At 42.7% G+C, this 27,233-nt stretch overlaps 1 protein-coding gene across 5 annotated transcripts in view; it reads right to left on the bottom strand.

Annotated features, from left to right (window-relative positions):
• Positions 1-27,233, bottom strand: part of LOC116057982 (cadherin-2) — a 151,937-nt gene that overhangs the window by 95,704 nt on the left and 29,000 nt on the right. For 4 of the 5 annotated variants that reach the window (XM_036004839.1, XM_036004842.1, XM_036004843.1 and 1 more), the window contains exon 2: positions 3,524-5,325. In XM_036004839.1, coding sequence (XP_035860732.1) covers positions 3,524-5,035 — 1,512 coding nt within the window. In that variant the 5' untranslated portion in view covers positions 5,036-5,325. Of the gene's footprint in view, positions 1-3,523; positions 5,326-14,171; positions 14,218-27,233 lie in introns of all 5 variants that reach the window. The other variant, XM_036004840.1, reaches the window with a different exon arrangement.

Below are 27,233 nucleotides of genomic sequence, written 5' to 3'. Positions count from 1 at the left end.
GCACTTTACCTCAAAATTGCACTTGAGTGAATGTACTTAGTTACTTTCCACCACTGGCTTGTAGCTAATGACCAAGAGGCCTTTGCTTGAGTGAGCTTCAAAGGAAAACATAATGTACGTGCACACGTAAACCAAACACCAGCACTTAACTTCCTCTGACAGCCTCCTTCTCGCCCTTGCATCACACCGCCGAGGAGCGCTTTCGCAATATCATGTGTGTGCACCTTGCACCCAGAGGCGCCGCACAGAGGCGCAGCAGTTATCAATACCAGAGTGGTCAATAACTATGTTATTTAGATACCTTTAGATGCCTTCGGGCTGGAGGAATCTTTTAACTTCATTTAGCAAAGCTGTTTTCAGCAGTGACTGTACCCTGTGAATCGTTTTGTATCGTTTGGTGTGTCAGAATCTTAAAGTATTTCATTACTGATTCACATTGATGTCTGACGTTCATACTCTACTGCTGTGGGTCATGTGTGGCAGAGACAATAATGTTAATTGCGTACTATTTCACTAACTATGAATTATGTATGTTCATGCTGATGTTAATGATATGCTAATGATGATGATAGCCTAGGTTTCCTGTTGCACTGTAAAATTACATATGTGTGTTTGCCGACTTGCCAGGTAGCTCACACACTTAAGATGTCTTAAAGGTGAAACAGGGTAAGATGGAGATGTTGGAATTTCCTCCCAGAGAAGAAGAAGAAACTACTATATATATGTCACGTTGTTTCCCCACACAAGGTGTTAGGGAGTTTGCATTTCAAGAGGAGAGGAGGAGAGAAAGAAAAGCTAATCAGAAAGTGGTTTTTTTCTTAATCCCAGCTCTGCTGAGGCGCCTTTTCTCCTCAAGAAAAATCTGTGTTTCTTTCACACTGCCTCTGCAATCGCTTGAAACCCCATTACAAACCATGTGACAGCATCAATTAAATTCACAATTATCATGGGACACTTGAGCGTGAGAAAATATAGTAACATGGCATCATCTGCGCGTGTGTGTGTGTGTGTGTGTGTGTGTGTGTGTGTGTGTGTGTGTGTGTGTGTGAATATGTGCATGCATGTGTTTGAGTGTGTAGGTCTGTGTGTGTGTGAGAGAGAGAGAGAGAGAGAGAGAGAGAGAGAGAGAGAGAGAGAGAGAGTGTTAATAGAGAGCAGAAAACTAAGTTAGACAATTCACTACTTAAGAGTTATTCTTGCCTTTTTTTGGCAACTCGTTTGAACCTGAACAACTCTCCAAAACACAAATACTACAGTAAACAAAAACTTAGATCTTTGATGGTATTAAGAGATTTCAAGGGACACTCCAACAACAGTGAATGGACAGCTGGTGACTCATTGGCTGCTTCTTTTAGATTTAATACCAAATGAGCTGGGGGGGGTTTATAGCACTTCTAACAAAAGTGCTTATGAATATCCATGCAAAATAACACTGGTTGGTGTCACTGTGTCCACACAGTTGGCCCCTAATTCATTATCACTTTAGCAGCAGAGCCTTTGTCTCCTATTGACATCACAGATTAGAGTCTTGGCTCTTGTTTCCAGCTTTAGTAGAGATTTATCCCAACCAAACTGTCCGAGATCACAGGGAAAAAAGCCCAGTGTGTATCAGTGTTAGAGGGCGGATTTTATTTTTTAAGGAGAGCCCACAATTAAATACAGAATCACACCTTCAGATGTACATGATTTGTGTGTCTGAGTGCGTGCGTGGACACAGTATAGCCGACTGAAATAGAGACACGTGTTATGAGTCACAGGCATGAGTGTTTTGCAGCTGATTGAGCCTGTCTTTGGACTGTGTTGGATCTGGCAGGTGGAGCTGTTCTGGCTTGTACAGTCAATTTCTTCACACTCTCCATCACAGCTCTCTCCATTAAAGCACAAACAGGTCCCTCATAGGGAAAAAACAAGGCAGCGTGGCAGCATTGATCTCTCTACCTATAGCACCGGCCTGCACTGGAGCACAGCAGGAGATTAAAAATTCATAAGCGTATTAAGATCTATAAGAGCATTATTCATGTATGCCGTCACTGTCTAATACAGTAGGGTACTAATCATACACATCTCTAGCCCAGCACAAACACACAGACACACACACACACACACACACAGTCACAATAGCGTTCTGGGTGTACTCCAAGTGTCAGCACTATCATATGGGCATGTGTGTGGCCTGGCGTTGTTCCCTCCTTGAGTGCCATACAATGTGCTGGCATAAATACCTGCTTGACACAGCAGATTGGCACTAATGGCTTTACACGCGGTGCCATCTGTAAGATGGACCGCTAGCTCTTGCATCTTCTCCATTGCCACTGACAGTGCTTCATAGCATCCAGCAAAGACCATCATCAGTCATAGTGCAAAGGCAAAAACAGCCAAATTAAATGTTGGCTAATCATCAGCACATTCAGGGAGGGCTGCAGGCTCCTGTCCATCTGTGTGCACCTGGATATTAAAATCAAAAAACACAAAGCAATTTGGGCCTTTTTGTCTATCAAGTGCGAGACGGCTCCCACCGAGCCGAAGCTCCAAACCACCAGTGCAACTTTGAGCACTCACACATACACACACCAACTTCTAACTCTGTGGTTTCCAACAGCCTGCAGCAGTCACACAGGGATCATTACTATTCATTTGCTCAGCAAACTGGCCACACAGGCTTATAAATTAGCTCATCTACCGCAGCTGGGTACTGAGACAGTTGGCGCATACTGAGAACCGAGAGCGCAGCCATTACAGTGCAGGGTCCGAGACACCTTCTGTCCAGTCCACGTGACCTCCTCCACGCTCATCTGCTCGCACGTTCAAAGGAGGAGGGAGTGTGTGTTGGGGGCTTTGGGTTGAGACATGCCCGGTCATTGATTCTCATAAATTACAGAGCAGAGCAATAGGACTGCAGCCCTGTGTGTGTTGTGCCGAGGTAGAACGCGACGATAAATCCTGTCAAACCAAGTGTAAATCACTCTAAATGAAAAAGCATTAGCGGGACCTTGCAGACCTCTGACCATGAGGGAGGAGAGCTGACAGATCTGACCTACAGGGAAATGAGGGAACACTCGGACTACTCTTGCTTTCTGCCTCGGGGCGAGGATCAATGGTGGAAGGAAAAAGTAAAGCTATTAATTTTCCTGGATATGTCAATTTCCATTGGACGGCGCAGATTGGTAGAGATCATGACTAGCCCCTTGGGCAGACGGGATCTGGGGCTTTTGTTGTGCCTCAGTACACCATTGATTCATTGAAGTTTTTACTGCTAGCTAGAAGGCACCACACCACACTGGAGCGATGTAAATCAATTCCAATTGCAGGTTTATAAGAATGCACACAAAAAACTTGGAGCGTGACTGTGGGGTTAAATTATGCTAAGCACTTCTTGTATGAGAGAGTGTATACCTGAGAGAAGGACCTGGGATTAAATAAGCCATGTAAGAGACCTGTAACAGTGTCTTAAACATTCATAAAACATTCATAAAATAGTTCACCGCCCTTGTAAATGATGAATGAACTTTGTCTTTTTCCTTACCCGTCCGATGAGCACAGGTTCAGGCCCGGCGTATTCTTCGATCACAAAGAACTGGTTCCAGATCCAGCTCCTTCTGCTGCGAGAGCGCGACCCCTTCCCTTCCATGCGGTCACGCACCTCCTCTTCCACCTCAGACTCTGCCTCCTCAAACACAAGGCCCTTCTCATTTTCTGGATCGACAGCTTGCATCCCAGCGTCGTTTGTATCGCGGCGCCATTCGGGAGCTGGGTGGAGCCTCAGGACATGACTGCTGTTGACAAGTTTGTTGTCTTCATCTGCAGGGTACTGAGCTGTGCTGAGTTCTGTCTGAGCAGCATGAACTGACTCTGTTAATGGGTCTCTATGGGGATCTGCTGCTCTGTTCCCCGGTCGTACTCCCAAGGGTTGCATTGTCAGCACAGATGCCGGGGAATCATTTGTTTCAGAGGGAACATACACTGGGATATGTTTTGTCGATGTAAATGGCGGTTCTGTTTGGCTGATTGGTGCTTCTTTCCCGGGGCTGAGACTGACCTCGCTGCGAGGTGTTGACAGTAAACGGACGAGGTGTTTGCTCTTGCTATCGCCATTATCTGAACCCTGCATTCCAAAATTGCCCTGCCCTTTACTTAAAGCTGGGTTGACTTCACTTAGTGAATTAATACGAGTGTTGGCTCCCTGGTCTCGATTAAGATCTGGGGTGGTGACTGGACTAAAATAAGGAAATGCAGTCTGATTATCAAATCCAGTGTGAAGCTGAGTGACAGCCATATCTTGTCTCGACATTTTCTGAGCCTCCAACTGTCTGTGATTAACGTCAATCAAATCTCTCTTCCTGCTCCGGCTGCCCTTGCTCGAAAAGCTCAGGCTGGGAATGCTCTGCATTTGGGAATTGACGATCCTAACTAAGTTCTCTTTCGACAGCAGCTTCAGAACCCCATAACTGCCAGTGAGGTTCAGCTTTCGGTTTGAATCTATGCTGAATCCTTTTCCTGGCACACCTGTAGTATGGACATTCAAATCAGGTCTGCTCCTGGATCTAGAGCCTGATTTAAACCTGGTTTTATTGGTATGTAGATCTGGCTTATGGTGGATTGTGAATGCCTTCTCTGACCTTTCTGTCTTGGTAGAAGTCTCAGCCGTCTTGCTGTTGTTCTTCACTTTCTTTACATCCTGGTTCAGCTCCTTGTTATTGGCTAATATGTGCGAAGTCACTTCTTTTTTATTGACAGAGTCAACCTCACGCTTGGGCTTAAAAGCTTGCCTCTCCTTGTTAGCTACTGATGGAGCAGCATGACTCTGCAATATTTTGGAATGAGGAAAAGATCCAGCGTCACCTGTCTGCTCATGACTAATCAGGTTTCTAAAAGTCACCACGGGCATTGCATTCGCATCCACACTTGCATCCCATTGGTCCGCAGCTCTGCTCTCCCCTAGCTTCAGCACCCCTCTCCTGCGAACAATCTTACTGGCCGCGAGCCCCTCCCACAGGCACAGGGAAACCAATAGGAGCAGATTTCTTGTAATCATCATGTCTTGTGGCGAGATGTCCTAATTTGAGCGAAGTTTGCTGTGAGGCAGGCCTTGTTTTCCGGTTGTCTTCATTCTCTCCTCTGTTTTTCCTCTTTTCATGCCCCTCCTCTTACTCTCTCATTCCGTGCCCTTCACACTGGAGCTGGAGGGCAGGTGTCAGTCACTCCTTCTCCCTTCTGCTTTCACGCTGCCTTATATCTTCCTCTATCTTACCAAGCCTCTCTCTGCTGGTTCTTTCCCACTCCTCTTGCGAAGCGTCTCATTCAGTTTCCCACGGAGGGTTGGGCACCCTGAGAATGAAGATAAAGATAATTAAGTTAAAAATGTAATCATTGCACTGCGTTAATTAAAAGTGAAGTGGCATAGAAAGGTAGGAGAACTCGCAGACAAGCAGGCAGGACAGGCCTTTTAACAGAGCAGCAATCACATTTTCATAAGCACAGAGGGCTTTTTTAGGCCCAGAACACATATTCATTCATACCTCCATAATGACCCAAGTGTTTTTTCTCTCAGATCTATTAGATAGACGGAGACAAAGTTATCATCTTACTATTCTATATGGAAAAAGATAGGAGAACACTATTAGAAAACGCTCTGAGCAGCGATTAATGGGAACTACTGTCAAGGATTTTTGACAGCAGTGCAAAAAGGGACCAGCTAGCTTCATATCACTTTGATGCGTGATTAATTGGCCGGATTAATACTATGCTTTGATCAGCAAAAATCCCAATACAGACGCAAGCTGTAGATGCAGATGCACTTTGTTGTACACGGCGCCTTTGAGTGATGTAAACGGTTCCTAGGCTCTCACACATCTGACTAACACTCTCAGCGTGTCTCTCACACACTCAAGCCTCAAATAGAAATATTACGCCAAATCACAATGTCAGATATTAATCAGTGTGCTTGTTTTTAGGTAAGAGTAGGCATACACTTCAGTTGTATTTCAGGAACATCAGCCTACACATCTGACAAGTTGATAATGTGGCTGATTGCTTTAACATAAAGTGTGTGCAGAAAAAGACAGGCATGTGTAATTAAAACAAATTTAAAGGGGCACTTGTAGCAATTCGGCAGTGCACTTACATAATGTTGGAGGACTCACAAGACAGATTTCATGTAAAAAAAATTAATAGTCAAAATCGAAGCAGCAGAGACTGATATATATGACTTTAAGTCCCTGGCATGGGTCAAGCTCGAAAAATACTGGATCCTACATATCCCATGATGCAACTCAATAGCATTTAACCCGCCTTGTAAATGCCCACATCTTTCAAACTCCATGGCTTCCTATTAAAGATTTGTAGCCTTAGAGGTGAATTATACTGGCCGTTCCCAACATGGTGTGCGCCATCGTGACGTCAAAATGACGTAGATCTTGCCAGCGCGCCCGGATTTATAGCCCACGAGCCGAGGTCGCGCACCACTCTTTTTTTTTTCAGAGGCGCACGACAAAGGGGAAACAGGAAGCATGAACGAGCTCCTGGGCAACCAGATGCCAGAACTCTCAGAGTGACTGCAAGTCTCTCTTGTAAACTTACTGGGTTAAGATGAGTTCTTTAATGGTGAATGAAAGGCTTGATCCGACCAAGTAGGTCATCGAATCAAATCGAAGCATTGACGTCAATGCTGCTGTCAGTTCTGCCGTTGTTTATCTTTTTCTTCTTCTTCTAGTCCATAGAAAGAGCAATGTCTGTAGCCTTTCCTCATTAGCCCCACCTCTGTTCAGGAGAAGACTGCAACTAATGTCGCGACCACCAGCGCGTGTATAAATAGTTATGCCGATTTCATGACGTCACATATGCGCGCGCCAGCTGGGCTGCGGTTACTATAAAACATGCTTTATGCATTCATGTGGTGTTGCAAAAAATGACTTCACCTGAATGCCCCCCTCAAGTCTGGACCAAGTCTAGTTAGTTTGCTGTCCACGTATAGTGAGCTAGATTCATTAAAAAAGATATTAAAATTAAACCTCTCTAATAGCAAGTCAGGTAAAGCAATATTTAACTGGTTTTAGGGAATGTGCTGGTACAGGAACAAGTCTGGAACAAAATCACTAATATAAAGCTTCAAACTAATAATAAATACTGGAAACAGCTATCAATGTTTTGTTTAAACACTCTTCCTGTGTGAAAAAAACCCAGAAAAAAATGAACTAGCAAAATCTGTAAAACTGCATTTAATGTTTATATATTTGGTGAAACTTGTGGTCTATGGGTTAAATAGTTCAACTTTCATCTAGTCCTGTTCAGTGTGGTGTGGTTTGTCAGAGTGTATGACACTTGCTCCGCTGTGGCGCAGACAGACCCTGTCAGCACATTCACTGGGGCATGACTGAAGTTGGGATGTTCCTCCTGGAATACTTTTCACCCTTTTCCTTTCTCTCTCATCTTCTCCTCAACGTCCTCAGCCTCCTCTCTCAGTCTCTCTTTCACTAAAAAAAAGCCTTTGGATGAACAGTAACGAAAAAAAAGATTATCCACTCCTCCTCCGCGTTCTCTTTTTTTCCCCACCTCTCCCACTCACCACCTGTCTCATTCTCGGCCTATCAATCTCCCTAAATCTCCCTCTATCCTCTCTCTTTAACTGGCTATTGTTTTAGTATCCTGTCTTCCAACTGCCGCTCACTCCTATCCTCTTTTCCTCTCTCTCATCTGTGTCAATCACAGGCCTGTCACTGCGTCCCTCACCCTCGGTGCACTCTGAGGCTTCAATCAATCAACCAATCCCCTTCCTCGGCCTTGCTACATTGGAAGTGACAGGTGTCACGCTGGCCACCATCTTGACGACAGGCTACAGCGCTATAATTGTGCGTATAAATCCAGTCCTCAAATCATATAATGCGGTAAAATATGATGTATCCAGAAGTTACATAAAACTAGCTGCAACATGCTGGACAGAAATTTACAGAATATGTTATATATAAACATCACTGAGGCCATTACAGAGGATGTGAGGCTGGCTTTGGCTGCGTGTTATCTCGGATGTACAGCATGAGCAGGCGATCAGGGTGAATTCAATGACATGGCTCCCTTCTCTCCCAGAGGAACTTATCAGGTGGGAGTTTGATGGCCAGGCAATCAATGCCACGGGCACCTTGTTAACAAGCCTGGGGCAGGTGGTGGGATGCAGGGCAGAATATCAACATGGCACTGTCGCGGGCTGAGCACAAATTTTAAACATTTTTGTGTGGGACGTTTTATCAATGCAAGGTGTTTTTGAAGCACCAAAGTAGGAAAGAAAATCGCTTTTATCCTTTTTATCTTTTACACCATCTTCAAGGCCGAAATTCCACTCAGAGCAGAGTCAAGGAATTTCTGTAACGTATTGATCTGTGTCAAAGCCTTTCACATTGTGCTGGACACCTTTGTAGAGAGCTATTGTTATGCCATTACCCTGGGTGCATCGGCCTGTACAGCTAGTACATAAGTGAAGATAATTGGGTGCTCCGGTTTGAAGCGCAAGGGAGCTCATATTTCCTCATTCCAGTTTTTTATAATGTAATATGACGAAATTGTTGTTTTCATCCTTGTGGAACCGGCAAGCATCAGGATGGGGATTTCACCTGTAGCCTTAACATATGCTGCCATGATTTCTAGTAAATAGAGATGATAGGGTGATACATTTGGTAGCTCCAGGGAGCTCTCACTTCCTAATTAGATAGAAAATGTATAACTGCAGTATATTTGAAAGAGTTTAAAACCATGGGAATCCAGCTGTATTTCTTTGTAAGTTCTGTACACCTACAGCAAGTTTTTCAGTGACCTGATTAATTGGGGCCATAAATATCTTAATGAATTCCCCCTTACTGGTCCCATTCCACCTACAATTCAAATGGTCTTTTGAATCATTAGTATTGGAGGCAGATCCTCGCCATCGATCGTGAGCTGTCACCAACTTAACGACACTGAAAATTTTAATTACGATTCACCTCCTTGCTTGCTGTCTGTCTGTCTTTTTTTTCTCTCGGTAACCCTCCTGTCGAACAGGCAGACAGCAGCAGCACGCCCACGCGCACCCTCTCCACAACAACGAACAAACACACACATGCCGTGTGACTTGAAGCCCTGTTGACAAAACATTCTCCGGAAAAAAAAACATTTTTTTTGTACTTATGCATATAAAATGCCTGCACAAAGCCACATTCATCTACCCTCTCCAACACACTTTCATGAAGATAAACCTGAATACTCCACACATTTCTGAGCACACACACAGAAATCCTCATCCTACCCCTTATATCTAAAGAAAGCTCTGGGGACTGCCTCTCTGGACGCAGTGAAGTTGGAGAGAAGAAATGGAGCGCTCACTCACATCAGGAGGGAAGAGAAAAAGCATCCACCCCAAAAGAATTATGCATGGAGTAACAAAGGTTAGCTCCAAAAAAGAGATGGAGAAGGAGGAAAAGCAGGAGAATGGTTGTGGGTATGTAAGCATGTGTGGGAGAAGGGATGTTGCGGCAGCAGGAGGAATGGGGGGGCGGGGGGGGGGGGGCCTTTTTGGAAGAACGAACGGGTAGTTTTAAATGCAAAGCGCCATAAAGCAGCTCCGTCCTCGCCTTGAACTTTGGCAGATAAAAGCAGACCTGTCAGTGTGTGCGGAGATGACAAGCAGCAGGGGCTTTCGCCTGTTAATGTACAGTATAAGTACCTTCTTCGCCTCTATCCCCAGCCTTGTCTCTGTCTCAGCTTTACTGATATACTGATAGCAGGTGCTAACCTCCCTTGGGAGAGTACATAGCGTCAGCCTATGGACATAATATAATTCCCCAGAGGCTGAAGGTTTGTGGAGGACGAGTGGAGGAACAGCAGCTAAACAATGTACAATGTGACAGCGCACAGCTTTACAGAACAAAACAGTGGAATGAATATACAGTTTTGCATGGTGTAAGACCTGTGAAATTCAGCCCGCTTATGGGTGGCTGTTTGCCTGTTGGTGAGATTAAGACTAAAGAGACTCAGTTTAACAGAGCTGTGACAGGGGGCTTTGGATTTGCTTGGCTCTCAGTTAGATCAATGGGGTTAAATGGCAAGGGTCAGAGGCTTGTAGAGCATCCGGCAAGAACACTGCATTTAAAAATACAGTATTTGTACTGAAAAACGCAAACATGCGAGATGAAAGAGTTCCGTCTTGTTAAAACATTTTTACAATAACTTTACAGCAATTTGTTGAACCATCGAAGTTTATACTAATCCTAAAACTGGCGATTTACTAAAGCATGTTGCACCAATTAAAACTTACAAAATGTCTTGCCTAGGTAAAACCACCTTCTTCGAATGTTATCAGCCGAATGAATGGACGTTGATCATGGTCAGTTGTTATCACTACCATAGATATAAGGCAGTATGGCCCTACTCTACCTTCAGTAGGCCATTATCATCTATTGGTAAGATGGATCACCCATCCGTGTCAATATTAGACGCTCAGAGTACTTGCTTACCCACAGTGCTGTAAGATGACAGAATTTATGAAGAGAGCCAAGGGTTGGGAGTAGAATAAAGAGCGAAAGTCTGCGTAAGGAATGTTGGGGTGGTGGATGGGTCAAACAAACACAGGACTTTCACCTGGGAGACCGGTGTTTGTGTCCTGTGCGAAACCAAAAGTCAACATTGACTTTTTTTTTAATTACGTAGATAACATAACTTTCATACGTAACATTCCTTAGTTAAGTTCTTAACTAACACCACAAACGTAAGGATTTGAACCCAAACCATGATCTTTTCCTAAACCTAGTAAAATAGAGTAAAATTTGTTTTGTTTGAATTCACAATGGGATTCCCAGAGCGTTAAAAAGTGATGCCAAGTGGTCCGGACCAAGCTAACGTCGACTGTTGAACCATGTGAACAGATGATAACAGCCTTCTGAATCTACTAGTAGGTGTAGCAGGCCCCTTCTAACCCATATCTATGAGGCTGATAACCACTGAAAATGATCATTCAATGTAGTGATAACATTAGAAATGGGTAGTGCAGGCTTGCTGATGTTATTTGGTCATTGAGCAATAAAAATTTCTGCCGTTTTAGTAATTGTACAAACATTTTGGACTTTCGAAGAGCCGGTGCAACTGGCTCCAGCTGTACTGTGTACTGCAAACGCAAGCTCCTCAGCTGCTGTTTAAGCTTAGGCTACAGTATATAAACTGTGAGAGGTGCCATAAAGATCAAATAAATCTTGACAGCAGACAGTCCAGAGAATCACAATGCCAGGAGACGTGCCAGTAGGTCACAACAGGGACAACATTTGTGGCCCATATTTTACTGCCTTGGCATAGGTTCAAGTAGTTCTCAGTCTGATTTGTCTAGTCGTAAGGTAAAGTGCTGGCTAAGAGTGTGTGGATATACCAACTGTGACAGCACTGACCCACTGAGCGCCTGTGATTTACAGCAAAATTCTGCTCATCATTCAGGCCTTTTAAAATTATAAATCATGCATAAGTAGCAGGGTGTATGCATTATTGGTTAAAAAAAGGCAGAAAGTAGTGCCATACCAAGGATTTGTTATATGCAATGATAAATAATACAGAACTACTTAATGTTACTCTAAATTGTCTCTTTTCTAACTACTGTAGCATGAAAACAGTAAAGCTGAGAACAGGCTATTGAAACCTACAAAGACTAGACACCTCACAAATAACTATTTTGGCCAAAAGAATGAAAATTTGGATGAGATAGTGGATGGAGAGATGAGGGCAGTAAGGAACTCTGCAGGTAGAGCAGCAGGGTGGTGAACTCACTACTTATCCAATATAACAATTCTCTCATATTGGCTGCCCAGTGGTAGCACATGGAATTTGGAAGTGCCATTTTGTGAGGCCTCTGCAATATATTTTTTAATTATCCTAGGTTGTTTTTTAATCCATATAAAAGGTTGATATCTGATTATTCAGATGGGGGGGTGGGGGGAGCACACTCATCTTAATCGTATTGATTCTTCCACCTAGAGACAGAGGCAGGGGGTCCCAGTGCTCAATGTCTTAGTTAAGGTTGGATAACAGAGGTTGATAATTAGCCTTATAGAGATCCTTGTAATCATGTATAACCCATATACTGTATCTAGATATATGACGTTGTTAGGGTTGCTTTTAAAAGGGAGCTGACCCAAAATCTGTCCCATCCACGGAAGTGATAGGCATAAGTTCACTTTTCTGAAGGTTGACTTTCCAGTTATTCTTACAAACTTTGCAAGTAAAATTTCCCTAACCTTAAACGGTCCCATATTATGCTCATTTTCAGGTTCATACTTGTATTCTGGGTTTCTACTAGAACATGTTTACATGCTTTAATGTAAAAACAGACACTATTGTCAACACACTGTCAGAATATACCTGTATTCACCCTGTCTGAAACTGTTTTAGCACCTATCTCTTTAAGCCCTCCTCCCGAAAAAGCCCATTCTGCCCTGATTGGTCAGCGTTTCCGGGTCTTCCACATCAGCACTCTCGGAGTCTCTGCATGGAATGACTGACTACACTTTCTACATATGTATAGTATAGTTGTGACATCATAACTGTACAGAAGTCCTGATGGCTCGTTTAAAGGCACCGTTTCTGAATACAGACTGTGTCTTTGGATTGAGCGCTTTGATACTTTCACAGTATTTATATAGCACCTTGCCTGACCTCTAACTTTAAATTATATGTGGTTATATCTACTGTGGATAAAGTATGTAACATAGAAGAGTAAAGTTGCTTTAATCTCAAATGTAGCATTTTTTATTACTTATGAACACCAGCAGGTGAAATCTATCTATTCCATTTATTTTTAAAGAAAATATAATGTTCTTTTCATGGTGGATGATCCCACTTCTTATGTTTACATTACGGAACTACAACTACATCTCTCCACCTTTAGGCCTCTGTGCTGGTTCTGCGCTGAGAAGTTGACGGAGCTGATCAGCTTCAGTGATCTTCATGCACAAAGGTCAGGGGATGTTTTTGTATCAGGTAGCTTATCTGGTTTGAGCCAATGTCTTTCTAGGTAGGTGCTCAGCCTGTGTTTTCTAAATGGTGAGTCATCTGCTGCCAAAGCAGTTACCAAAATTACACCTGATGCCTATCAAGCCTGTCTCTCTTCCTCTTCCGCCTGACTGAACGTGGAACATCAAAAAGCTATCTGATCCTTTTGAACACAGGCTGACATTTCAGCAAGTCCTCGGGAATTGCAGATGGACTTGTCTCCCCAAAGCTGTTTTGTGTGTGTGTGTGTGTGTGTGTGTGTGTGTGTGTGTGTGTGTGTGTGTGTGTGTGTTCTCGTTTAACTATATTCGTGGGGTCCAAAAACCGGGAGTCCAGTATACTTGTGGGGTCCGGGTAGCTTTGTGGGGCCAAAATGCTGGACCCCACAAGGTTAAAGGTCTGTTTGAGGGTTAAGACTTGGTTTTAGGATTAGGGTTAGAATTAGGTTATGGTTAGGGTGAGGGTAAGGGTTAAGGTTAGGCATTTAGTTGTGATGGTTAAGGTTAGGGTAAGGGGCTAGGGAATGCATTATGTCAATGACGGGTCCCCACAAAGATAGTGAAACACACTATGTGTGTATGTGTGGGCTTGTTTAACTATATTCGTGGGGTCCAAAAATCAGGAGTCCAGTATACCTGTGGGGTCCCGACAGCTTTGTGGAGCCAAAATGCTGGACCCCACAAGTTTAAAGGGCTGTTTGAGGGTTAAGACTTGGTTTTAGGATTAGGGTTAGAATTAGGTTATGGTTAGGGTGAGGGTAAGGGCCTAGGGAATGCATTATGTCAATGACGGGTGCCCACAAAGATAGTGCCACAAACCTGTGTGTGTGTGTGTGTGTGTGTGTGTGTGTGTGTGTGTGTGTGTGTGTGTGTGTGTGTGTGTGTGTGTGTGTGTGTGTGTGTGTGTGTGGGTGGGTGTGTGGGTGTGTCAATAGAAAGTATAAGTGTGTATTAAGATATAAGAATGAGAAAAGACAGATTTACTAATGCAAGGTGTCAGAGACAGATTGTAAGAAAAGAGGCTTTTTGCATGAGCTCAGAGTATGCTCACCTAGCATCTCCATGAGCCACAAAGCATCATAGATCAGGTTAATAAAGTTAGTCCTTTATTGGAAAGAGAAGTGCTTTACTGTACAGCACTTTATTCACACACACACACACACACACACACCTGCTGTTTACCTTTCAAGGATGTCCCTTTCAAGAGGCACTGAGGATGGACAAGAGGCTGGTGGAGAGGACACATAGAGGTGGAAGAGGGTCGTTTCAAAGATGAATAAACACACCCAAAGTTGTCGGTGATAATACAGTATATACGTGACTGGGAGGATATGGCACAATAGTGTTATAATTATAATTATATACAAATAAAAATGAAAATGCAATAATCCAATTTGCATTTTCACATACTGAAAATGGAAAAGCTGTCTCACATTTAATTTTCAAAGTTGTACCCCACTGTGAAATATTCAATTGTAAATTCAAACTTCAAAATTAAAATGCAATATAAACAATATTTATGCAAGCAATATTTAAGTCAGAATTAAATCTGTGGACAGTGGACAATATATTAATGGTGCACAGCACTTGGAGATGTTTTATCTTGTCTGAGCTTTAATTCACGGCAGCCGCAGCCTAGTACACTACCTCTGCTGTTTACCTTTCAAGGGTGTTCCTTTGAAGAGGCACTGAGGCTGGACAAGAGGCTGGTGGAAGACGGTTGTTTTGGAGATAAATAAACACAACACACCCAAGGTTGTCGGGGGGGATATGTGATGAATTGACAGGGAGGATATGGCACATTGCAGGATAGCACCAAGGCTTTTGGCCAAGAGGTAGAGTGAATAATGGCAGTCAATATTCCAACTTAATCGGCCAGATTCTCTCTTCAATCAACATTTAAGGATCTTTTTCATGTTTATCTCCTATCCTGGCGGGCGGTGAGTGAAGAGGCGAGATTGGCTTTTTAATGGCCGTCTGATAGAATCAATAAGCCTCTGCTGTGCACCGAAAACTTTCTTTCAATGTGTTGTCCACAGGTGTTCAGGGTACTATTTCCTAGTTGCAAAAACAGGTGTGTGATATTTTGATGTTTAGTTTGTAGTAGCACGATGGGGATGATTCTGAACCGGAGAAAGTGCTTGGTTAATTTCATGGTACAACCTAAATGTGGTAACAATATACAGTATATATATACACAGTATATATATATATATATATATATATATATATACACACCTTTCCAACATCAGAATTGAGGTGGGCTGCACCCAACAATATCTTTAACTTTCAGACACCAACAACCTGACAAGGACATCCTTGTCACGCAACGTTTGGCCAGGTGTGCAGAGGAGAAAGGAAACAGGATTTCAACATCTCTTCTAAGCTGTTTTTTTTTTTTAAATCTTCACACAACTACTGCTGTCACTTTTTGTGCGTACAACCAGGGATAACACCGTGAATGTCAGGAAGAGGGCATGGTTATGTTCCTTTCTGGGATGCATCATCCCTCTTCTATGACGACAGGCAAGAACAGCTATAAACACATGTATCTTAGATGTGGTCTGGCAGAACCTCCTATTAACTAGTTAGTTTCAAGCATACCCCAGCCTATCAAAGCAGTATTTGAGCTAAATGCTAACATCAGCATGGTATCATGTTCTAAATCGCATTATTGGCTGTTTAGGGAAATTCATCTGATAGAAATTTTACTCTCAACCAAATATGTCAACCTGCTGTTGGTATTATAGTAGCCAGGAGACCGCCAAAATCATTAAGATACAACTTGTACAAAGTTGAATGGTTATCCATCCATTACTTATGCATAACTCAAACTGGTAGGGATGCACCAAATGATCGGCCGATATTTTCCGTGTTTACCGTCATCGGCCTATCCGCAAATGAGATGACATTCACCGCTGGCACTGGCTGATGTTTATCTGTTGTGTCACATCAATTTTGCGCTGGCTAAAGGTTGTGTTGGTTATTTGCAGTTGGACTCGAAGAACAGTAGTTAGCATATGCTGCTACTGCAGCTGCTGATTCGGAGAAGAAGACACTGGCAGAACACAACTCTGGCATGACTTAGAGAATAACAGGTGACAGGTTTGTTCACAAATAAAAGTGAAGGAAAATGTCGGACCGTGTAGGAGTATTAAACCGTCTCGAAGAAAGATCAGTGACAAAACGAGGTTAAAGATAGCATTTTCATTGAGTAGGTAGTTGTATAGCAGCTAAAAAAGGCTTTTGAGGGAGTTATTTTTTTAAATATTTGTATGATTGAATTTGTGCTCATTCAACTTTAAAACAGTTCAGTTATTTTTTATAATGAAGAGTAATTTGCTTTCCTGGCAAAAACAAAATAAACAACAACAACAAAAACAATAACGTCGGCATCGGCTATCCGCCAAATTGTCATTTTAAACATTAGTATCTGCCCAGAATTTCACAATCAGATCATCCCTAAAAACAGGAACACATATCGTCACCTTCCTAAAATAATGGCCTAAGTCATTTTTTCAGGTTTTTCAGAAAACACTGAACCAAATACTGAATATATATTTATTAATAATCTCACTCAAAAATATTATGAAAATAGATGACTATTGACATACTAATAACAATGTCTGTCAATTATGCAACATAAGAGGAATAAATGACTTAGGCACATTTTTGAACATGCCTTTGTGACTTAGGCAATTTTAAACCTTCAACTCTGTCAACAATCAGTGTGTTAACCTCATCACTTACCAATTGGGGACGAGCCCTGAATCATGGAAATACCTCCAGTGATAGAGTGGTAGATTTTTGTTCTTCTTGAAGTGGCTGCCATTTTGAAAAGCTTGTAAAATTGCCTAAGTCACATTGTCTTTTGACTTAGGCAAAATAAAACGGCCTAAGTCACGCTCTTGACATAAGCCATTATACTAAAGGTGCAGAATCACATGACCTGTTCAACTGAGGATGTAGAGACAAGGAGTCCCAAATAGACATTGATTGACTGAGGAGTCACCATCCGAAAAAGTTGGAATACAGCGATATATAACGTTACTCCATATAATTCATTCATTAAATAATAATTTTCGCCTTTGTCCCCTGGTACCCACTGTAGGACCCCTGGAGGCCCGTGACCCACTCTTTCCGGAACCGATGCTCTACCAAATCAAAGCTAGAATACGGTACTCCGCTTGCTCGTGTCTATTCAACACTGACGCGTTATCTGTGTTTTGTCAGAACCATCTATCCCAAGGATGTTGTTGTAGCCTGCTGCGCTGGTTGAACGGTGTGTGAACATGTGGGCCTGGAAGCCTGTACTGTCACAGCTTCAAATCCCCCTCGTTGAAATCACTAAATCCCAGCCTTATTAGCATATATCCCCGTCCCGTCCCCTCCCCCCATCCACTCCCCTCTTTGTATGAGGCACCCTCGGTCCTGCTTCTGCATCATAACTGACAGTATATTTTGGAAATTCTAATGACTTGGCCCCAATCTCAAATTCATTTCGCTTTTGTCTCTCTCTATTTGGGTCAGTTTGTTGTTTATTTTCCAGCGGCTCAGGGAGATAGAGCAGATTGCGACATGTTTAAGTCGCTATCTTTGGCAGGTTAGAGCGCAGGGCCACCTTGGGTGAGGATCGGATAAAGGATGTGGAAATTAAAACTGAGTGCTTTGTGCAGCAAGATGTTGTGCAATATCCGGGTAAATCATCAGCAGTGCAGCAGTTGTTTCCTTTTCAGCTGGGCAGTCGTCAGCTGAAATGACAGCCTCCGCTCTGTACATAGGCAAGCACTTCACACCCTGTTTTTGCTTTCCAACAATATTTGTGGCAGTATTTTTGTTGGGACCTTCTTCCATGCTAGTTCAAACAAGGACAACAACGCTGTGGGTGTATGTTGAAGGAAGACTTCCAAGCCAAGTTTGCCGTCTCAGTGGTGTGTTGCAGTGCGGTGTAGGAGATCAAAGTTTGGCAGTGTTATATTTTCTGGCCGATTTTTTATGCGGGGTGCATCCATGCTGTGTAATGTTAGGGACGTTTTGGCACCGCTCCAACACTGGGACTATAAATTCTATTTAAGACTCTGGCTGGGGGGGGATCGACAAAGACACACACACACACACACACACACACACACTACAAGACACACATAAGCAGAAATATCCTCTCAAAAACACACGACCACTTTACACCAATCCCAGCATCAAAAAAGAGCCGAGTTGCGAGGCTCTTGTCGTTTTCTAAGGTCACCTCTTCCTCGAAATAGGTGCAGTAACGATCCCACCCTAGGCGTGTGAGGGCACCGAGGTGGGAGCCCAGGCCGCCCTCCAACTTGTCCCATGGAAACCTCTTTCTGCCTGCATCGGGGATGGAGATAGCAACCATTAGACAGCGAACACCGCAGGGGGAGAATCCCCTCCGCCCTCTGCCTTTGTCTTTAATGTGGAGCAGGGATAGCAGGGGCCGCTGCGTTTAGAAAAGCCCTGTGTTTCTACCATAAAAACCACATCTATGGCCGTGGAGAAGCTTACACTGTAATCCTGCATGACGGATTGAGTCTGCCACTGCAGCACTCTCCCCCTCTTTTCCTTTCCTTCCTTGTTTCCAACAGAAACTTCTGTGGTAGCAGGCGTGTGCTCGAGTGTGCGGACACATACATTCGTCAAAAGACATCGTGATGTGTGCGTGGGCGCGTATACGTCCGCATTATGTGCCCGCGTATGTCTATATGCGCTTTTTTTTTGCATTCATTCCATCACCCCTTTCTCCTTAGAAAATATATGGCAGCCTATAGCTGTTTCTGTTGAAATTGTGCACCAACAGTCAAGAGAGTGAATAAATAGATGTCAGTGGCAGGCAATGGAAAATAGGTTTCCCTATTTTTGCAAGTGAAAGAACAGAATGTAAAAGATACCGTCACACAGACTTGCACAGTACAAGAGAATGAATCCCAATGGGAAGTCTCAGTAAAAGTGAGTGCTGGAGAGGTATATAGATGACCTGGATATTGTATCCGTGCTCCCATGGCATGGATTACTGCACACTGGTAGAAATGGCTTCTAATATAAAGGACATTTATACGCTCACGGATCACTGCTATTAGGACCCCTCTGAGCCTGATTTGCTCCTGTCCTTATCTATCCATCCTCTTGTCACTCCAGCTCTTTCTCTCTCCTTCTTCCCTGTGCATCCACTCTGTTGTTTTTTTTTTTTTTTTAACTCTTACTCTTTTCATAATCTCCCCCTCTCTCTCTCTCTGTCTCTTTTATCTGTCTCTCTCTCTCTCTCTCTCTCTCTCTGGGTATTAGGCATTCAAAGATCTTTCTGTGGCATGTGGTAGAAGTTATCACCCCCATCTCTCTCCCTTTCTCACTCTATCTCTGTAATCTTCCTTAATCTTCCAGCCCAGAGTGAAGTGAGAATTAGTTTCTCACTCTCGCTCATCAATCTCTTGCACCTCCTCTTCTTCTACTTCCCTCTACCTCCTTCTCTCTCCCCGCTCTCCTCTGGATCATCCTCATCAGCTGCTTTTTTAATCCTCCTTCTTGCTCAGTTTGTCTCCCCTCTTCTCCCTCGTCTCTCCTTTCATTCAGCCTAATGTCATCAACAAAACTGCAGAGGTCATTTCTGCTTTGCCCTGGTGTCTCCCTCTCTCCCTCTGCTTTCTCTTTCCATTTCCACCTCTCGCTCTTTGATTTTTTTTTTCTGGCTCTCACTTCAAAAGCTCTGGGGATTTCTTTTGCATTCAGCACGGCCTGTTAACCCTGAGCCGTGTCCTTACCTGCTGGCTGTCCATCGTGTGCACAATCTCTGAGGCAAGGCAGATGTTAACACCCGCAATCCAACACTTGAAGGCGTCAGGAAGCACAAAAACACTTGAAGTTAAGGTCAGATTCAATTCAGAATAAAGATCCCAAATTTTTCTATTGAAAAGCGTTCATTTGTATTACACGTTCAATCGTGTCCCAGTTTCAAAAGCCAGTCATTTCTTACCTTTTCAGGATTTGAGTTCTGAATTTTGCTGATTGTACTCAACTGCACTCAGACTCCCCCTCTACGCTTCAGAGCACAGAAAGCACTTATCACAACCATCAACAGAGGCACTGATGGCATGCTACAGTACCACAGAGAGGAATTAATAAACTGCAAAGTTCAAGGCCAGGAGTGGAAACTACCCCCTTCAAAAATCCAAAAATGTATCTTTTCTTCTTTTGTTTGAAGCACATTATGCACGATTTTATGTTGTAATTTTCCACTGTGCACAAGACTCCGTGTTACAGCTGTTTGTGTGTGTGTGTGTGTGTGTGTGTGTGTGTGTGGGGGGGGGGGGGGGGGGCAGTACCTGATGTTATTTTCAACTTCAAACCCCCGTTGGAACATTTTACTTATAAGCACAGACTCAAGAGAAGCACAGCAACAAAATGCAATGCGTGAGCAGTCACCAGTATCATTAGGTGCCGTTTTACAAATCTAAAAATGTCGCTTTTTTCTCCAATTTGTGCCAATAAAAATCATTTCTGAGTCTAAAAAAAAACAACTTCTACTTAACTAGCTAAACGCCTTGGCCACAAGTGCTACGGAGGGAAAATAACATCCCTGTGCACTAAATGCTCCTCATGCTGGATTTACTCTACAGCGCTGCATTATTTTGACTGCTAGATACTAACTAGTGTTACATTCAACAAGACTAAAGGCCATATTCGCCAAGCTACATGGATGACTAACTCACTAAGTTTCCAAGTAGCACCACGCACTTTCACTTTGAATCACACTTTGATTGCACATGAGCCGGTGTGCCACACGAGAGGACACCCATTTACATTTTAGAGTCCCGGAGGATGGAGAGCGACAAATGAATATTAATTCCACTATTTCTCATTATCAGGGCGGCATAATCATGATGAATGCTATCCTGCGTCGAGTGAGCCTTTAGGATAGAAAAAACAAAAAGGCCGAAAATACTGTGCATCAAGAAATTAGTCCAAGTGGGGGAAAAAAGCAATGCTGGAGTAAAGAAATGCTAGACTTAACTTAACATTAACCCACTGGGGTCTGAGGGTGTTTTCAGACACAGATGATTTTGGCATGCTCTGATATTGTTGTCAATTTAAACAAATCTAAGCTGTATTTTCAAAGTACCATATTTTTTTTCTATTCCGGGCATTGAAATAACATTCGTAGACTACTAAAATGTAGAAGTCTACAGCTGTCTGCTAGCTGCTCTATGAAGCTACACTAGTACAGTACAGTACTGTACTGTAATACACAGAGCAGTACTTTGAGCTAAATGCTAACGTCAGCATGCTAACATGCTCACAATGTTAACATGCGGATGTTTATACCATGTTCACCATCTTTTTTTTAGTGTGTGTGCACCTTATTAGCATTTAACTCACAATAGAGCTGAGGCGGGGGCAGAGACTTATTTGGTGTTAACCAATTATTGGACAAATTGAAATTTTGACGTTATGATGGCACCAGATAGGAAGTGAGGGGATCACCAAGATATTACAACTCAAATTGAGAGAGGAATGGGCATCAGTACCAAATTACATAGAAATCCATCCAATAGTCAATGAGATATTTCACCAAAAAAAAGTAGTGGTAAAGGTTACAGCTATAGCATATATATATATATGTGCTGCTGTTTGTTGAACCAATATATGCAGTAACAATCTTAATAGCATATTCCAATCTCACAAAATTAGCACATGTTCCTCTATAAATATTTTAAATCCTGTTTGAGTTATAAATTGTCTCCAGAGACCTTAACACTGTATGCCAGAACTAGCTACGAGCCAAAACGTATCTCTTACTGTAGTTCCTGTGCACTCAATCTGCTCTGTGAGGAACACACTTACCGTTTGATTTAAGAGAAACCTTGGAACGCATGAGAGTGAGAGACTCAGATAAAGGCAACAAAAAGCATTAATGCAGAGAGCAAGGGGTGGTAACGTGTATAAAAAAAAGAAGATTAGCGAGACTGGGATAAACAGATAAGGAGAGCATGCACGTGATGAGAAGCAACAACATTAAAAAGATATAGCGATGAGAGGGAGGAGATTGGCATTTGATAATCCCAACTCCTCCTCCTCTTTTCTGCCCTTTGTGGTGGTGGTGGTGGTGGTGGTGTGGGGGGGAGATGAGTTGAGGAGAGAGAAAGATGGATGAGAGATGAGAATCACACTGAGCTAAAATGGATAAGGGCTGATTACTGCGTAGTCGTAGATGAATGCTGGGTCAGGTTGTCACCTTAATCAGGAGTGGATTTGCCGCTGCAAGGCGTGTATTAATACAGTACAGTTTAAATAGTTTGTGCTGCTGAAAGTAGAAGGAAGCCTGGTGCTAGTCATTAGCATGCATGCAACAAAGCATGAGAAATCACATTAATCGCAGGGAATGCTAATGACAGTGATTGGCGTAATCACAGCAACACGGGCAGAAGGGGTGAGACAACAGGCGGTCAGCCATTTCTCTAGTTATTATTCTTTCATGTTATTCCACCCCTGCTGATGTGGCTCCTCGGAAAAATAACGGCACTTTGTCTTACATCCGACTGCTGCTGATGGAAGTTACGCCACCAGCCCATTAATCCTGATGATTGGCAAATATTGTGTTCTTATATTCGAATTTCAACAACTGTGTCATCAATTTCGGAATGCAAAACTGACGGCATCATGACTCAGTACCAAAACATCCCACGTCAGTGCTGCCTCTTAGCTGGTACTATACTTTCCAGTCCTCCCTTATTTGTGCAATGACTGTGTGCACGATTGCTATCAGCTAACACAATAACAAATGGACTGCAGGTTGCATTCCCGGCGGTATGGTGGAGCTATATCCACAATCAAGGCAATTAACCTGTATACGTCTCCTGGGATCTCCAGCTGTGGGGGAGACTGAGTTTAACACTGTAACCTACCAACGTCTAGCTGGTAGAGGGCATCTGTTCGACAAATCAGCAAAGTTACAGTATGTAATCACGTTTCACACCACACTAATCACTTCAGCCTAATTTATCACTGCTATGAAAACAATCTTATGCGCTATTAAGGGAGAGCAGAAGAGGAGGAAAAGGAGGGGGGGAGGGGGAGAGAGACTGAGAGACAGAGGGAGAAGGCGGAGGCAAAGCTGTGTGAGGGGAGACAGAGATGAAAATAGGGAAAATGAAGAAAGCATCATTGTGAACATGTCCAAAAGGGCTCTAATTTGTCTAGAGCTCACTAATTCAATCTTGGAAATCCGATGGAGTGACTGAGCCATCCCCCTTGCCCTCCTCCCTCCTCCTCCTCACCCAGGCCTCATCTTCACCATTTGAGTGCAGAGCTCTCAAAGTCCCTAATCCGGCTTCTGATAGAAACACCCTGCAAGGAGGGAGACATCGACACCATACAGGGGTGGGGAGAGAGCAAGATGAGTGGCAGAAGATGGAAGGCTGCAAAACAGAAGGGAAGGCAGGCAGATAGAAAGAAAGAAGTGGGACGAGGGAGAATAACGATCGGGTGGCAACTGAACTCAGTCTGTTGGTCGCATCAAACTCCTCTTTAATTAAAAGTCTAAATCCTCCTCACTTTAAAGCCCCTACTTTATAATTAACACTCTGATCTCCCCCCTTCTTCCTCCCCTCACTCAAAAAGAAAAAACAATTAAAAACTTTTGCGATTTTTACTTCAAAACCCATTAATTAAAAATCGCCAATGAACAATGGTGCAATATCGAGGCAGACCCCCACTTTGCTCATTAGCCGCTGGTTAATTGATCCTAACGGCAATGTTTACCAAAGGGATGCTAAAGTCAAAAACATTATCATTTTACCTCGCCTAATTGCAGTCTTTAACGGGGGGGCAAAAGGGAATTTCTGGATGTTTGAGATCATAGGGAAAGTAGATTTCAAAGGCTCCTCTGTGGTTTTGTCTCTGAGGGTTTGCAGTAGTTTTATAGCACTTATAAAAAGGTTATGGGATATTCAATATTACATACCTAAACATTTTAGCTAGATAATTAAACATGTGGGTACAGGGCGCCAGAAGCAGGTGATGCTGTAATTTCTGGTGATCAGATATTGATAATGGAGTCAGTCGTATCCGCCATCCGCTCAGAATCCAGCACTGGCCAGTCCACTACTCATCCATCAAAACTCCATTAACCAAGATCCATCATAACAGCTCTCAACAGCAAAGACTGAATGCTTTTTTTTTTTTTTTCAGAGGACCATAAATACACTCACAACTTCCTCAGTATTAACTTTTCTTTTGGCTCCCTTTCTCAAAACAATTTCGACTTTTATTTCCTCATGACTTCGTCTCCCTGCTGCTTTCACCTCGGGTCGGGGGATGGCTAATGAAAAGCTGCTCTCAGAGGAACACGGGTGAGGAATATCATGGTGTTTCTCAGCCATCTCACTGTGAAGCCAGCTATGAAAAATTCAGTGCAGCTGCTGCTGTCCCCACCAGAGAGCTTCCCTCTGTCATTACGCCAACTCAGGTGCAGGCCGATGCACCCGTCTGTCTTTTTGCGAGTATCTTTTTTTTCTCTCATTCTTCAGTTGCAGGCATTATCACTATCTTATCAATATTCAGGCCCCTACCTCCCGCCTGGTCTCTCCTCCTTTTTTTATCAGTGCCCTATTCTCTCCATTTCCTTCTTCCCTTCTCTCCTTACTGTTTTTTTTTTTTTTGTTCATGTCAGGCAGAGCGTGATTTGACCCTGATTAATAAATTCATTCTCACAAGATGGAGCGGAAACACAGGGCAGATGCCAAAATGGATTTTTTTTTTTTGCCCCTTAGTTATGGGTTTTTTTCTGTCTTTTTAATGCCAGCAGAGAGAGAAAGGGCATTGGAAAAGCACGTTGTGTTATTAACATGAGTGATGATGTCGTTAGCGTGATCCCTGGACCTGTCTCATTGCGTTGTTTAGCATGTTTGCGGTGCGCCATGACAATTTGATTTGCAGCTTTGGATGTGGAGCCATTACACTGCTAAATCAAGTCTGACAAAAAGGGCAAGACACAGATTGACTGCCATCTCATGTTGACTCACAAATTCACAGAGACAAATAGAGCCATCTACACGCTGAGACACACTAAATAAATGCATACTATAGCAGTTTAAAGTTGTCTTTTTTATTCTTGCTTGTAAAAAAAAAAAAACATACATACATCAACTGTGTCCACACAGTCTTGATTTACCTGCTATCTTTTAAAGGATCGGTTCACTGAAGTTACGGGGGAAAAAACTCAGTCTCACTGAGCTCTCGTAGTTTTTAGTCACGTAGAAAGCCTTTTTTGTGTGCCAAGGTTTTAAGATTTCTGTCCCTAACGCAATACAATGGAGGTGAATAGAGTTGTGAGTCTGGTGGCCGCAGCATTATAAACCTCAACAGCAACGTGTCCTCCAGGAACTGTGTCCTTGTTTATCTGGATAATCAACAGCCCTCACTGTTTTTATTTGGACTACTTTCTGCTGAAGAAAGGGTTCTATAGTTGCCAATGAGGTCTGTGGATTATCCAGAATAAAAGCCCTGTCACACCAGCATTTAAAATGGCAACACTTCAGTCAGAAAATCAGTTTACATCCACGGATTTATCACAATCAGGGGATTTGCTTGTGGGGATAAAGTAAATCTGGCCAAATTCTTCAGGTGGAGTTTTCTGTAATTTTGGTGAACTTTGACTTTGAACTTTGATTTGCACTGTTGACCAAAACTAAGCTGTCTTGACAGAACTGACCTGGGGAAAAGGAAAGCCAAAATGAAGAATGCCCCATCCACTTTTATTTAATCTTACTCTGTCGGAGTATAAACTGCCCCACAAAACAGAAATGGTTTGCAGACAGTTATGAGACAGGAGTCAATGGTTCAAATACGTCTTCTGAATAACGACCCGCTTCAAATGTTATAATCCGGTTGAATGGGCGTTATCAGTTGTTATCACTACCATAGCTATGAGGCGGTATGGCCCAATTCTACCTCCTAGTTGGCTCAGTAGGCCGATATCATCCATTGGTAAGCTGGATCACCCATCCGAGTCAATATTCGATTATCGCGGCGCTGTAAGATGACGTGGTACGAGCAGCAATGGTAAGGAGAAGTATCAAAAGACCGGAACTCTGCGTTAAAAGGAAGGTTAGGGTGGTGGATGCACTGGGGAAAGCGGGGTTCGTGTCCCGTGTTAAACCAAATGTCAATATTGAGTTTTTTTGAGTTGCGTAGGCTATGATGTGATTTTAAAGATATAAAAAGTAGATATTTTAGTCATGTTTAGTCTTGTAAATGGGATTGTTCAACTAAAACAATTTGTCCCTACCAGGAGTGTAAGCTATAATACAGTTTTAATGTGATTTGTTGTGATGATGTACATATGCTTGAGCACAAAAAATGTGTTTAAGATAGAGGCATGAAGTTTTATGTAATGTTGAGGACATGAATGACACACATTTTTGCCACAGTTTAAGGCTTATGATTCAAGGTTGTTGAAGCAGGGGGGCTCCAACCTGTAACCCCAACGTTTTCAAATAAAACAGAAAAAGTATTACTTTTTTTGTATTGCGTATTTGTCTTAATTTAAATGTTCTAATTTAGCACATTCAATGAATACAAAAAGGTTTAGTCACTTTAACTTAAAATAGTAAGTGGAGTTCATGTGACAAGGCAATTGATATTACAAAAGATTGTAAGTGAAATCAACTTGGCATTTAGTGTTTTGAACTTAAAATAACAATTCCACCCTTTCAAGCATTTAAGTTAAATGCACTCAAGTTGTCATAACCCATTACTTAACATTTTTAAGGGAACCAGTTTCCTAAATTTTTTAAAAAGTAAATTCAACTTATCCGGGCGTACAGTGTAGTGCTAGCATGTTCCCAGCTTGCTAGTGTGTAGCAATTAGCTTGCCAGCTACAGTAGTTTGCCAACTAGCCCTTCAAGTAGTCGCTACATAACTGAGCCTTGAGCACCACATCTTCTACAAACAAGCCCAGATCAATTTGCTTTGCTACATGACAGGGCCTCAACTGGGTCATTGATTTCAGAAAGAGATGTTGCTGTTAAAATCTTTCAACTGTGATTTATACCAGAACACGGATGAAAAGTAAAACCACCCATTTATACCTAACCCACCTTTGGAAAAAGAATAGAAAACAACCAAAGCAAAGATCAATAATAAAAAAAATGGCAGTGCTGTGAGCACCAAAAATGAAATTCTATTCACTTCCATCATATTTGGATGGAAGTAGGTATTTCAAAAACATG

This window comes from Sander lucioperca, chromosome 9, assembly GCF_008315115.2.
Source record: "Sander lucioperca isolate FBNREF2018 chromosome 9, SLUC_FBN_1.2, whole genome shotgun sequence".
In the NCBI taxonomy this organism is placed as follows: Eukaryota; Metazoa; Chordata; class Actinopteri; order Perciformes; family Percidae; genus Sander; species Sander lucioperca.
This window is presented reverse-complemented; position numbering and strand designations above follow the sequence as displayed.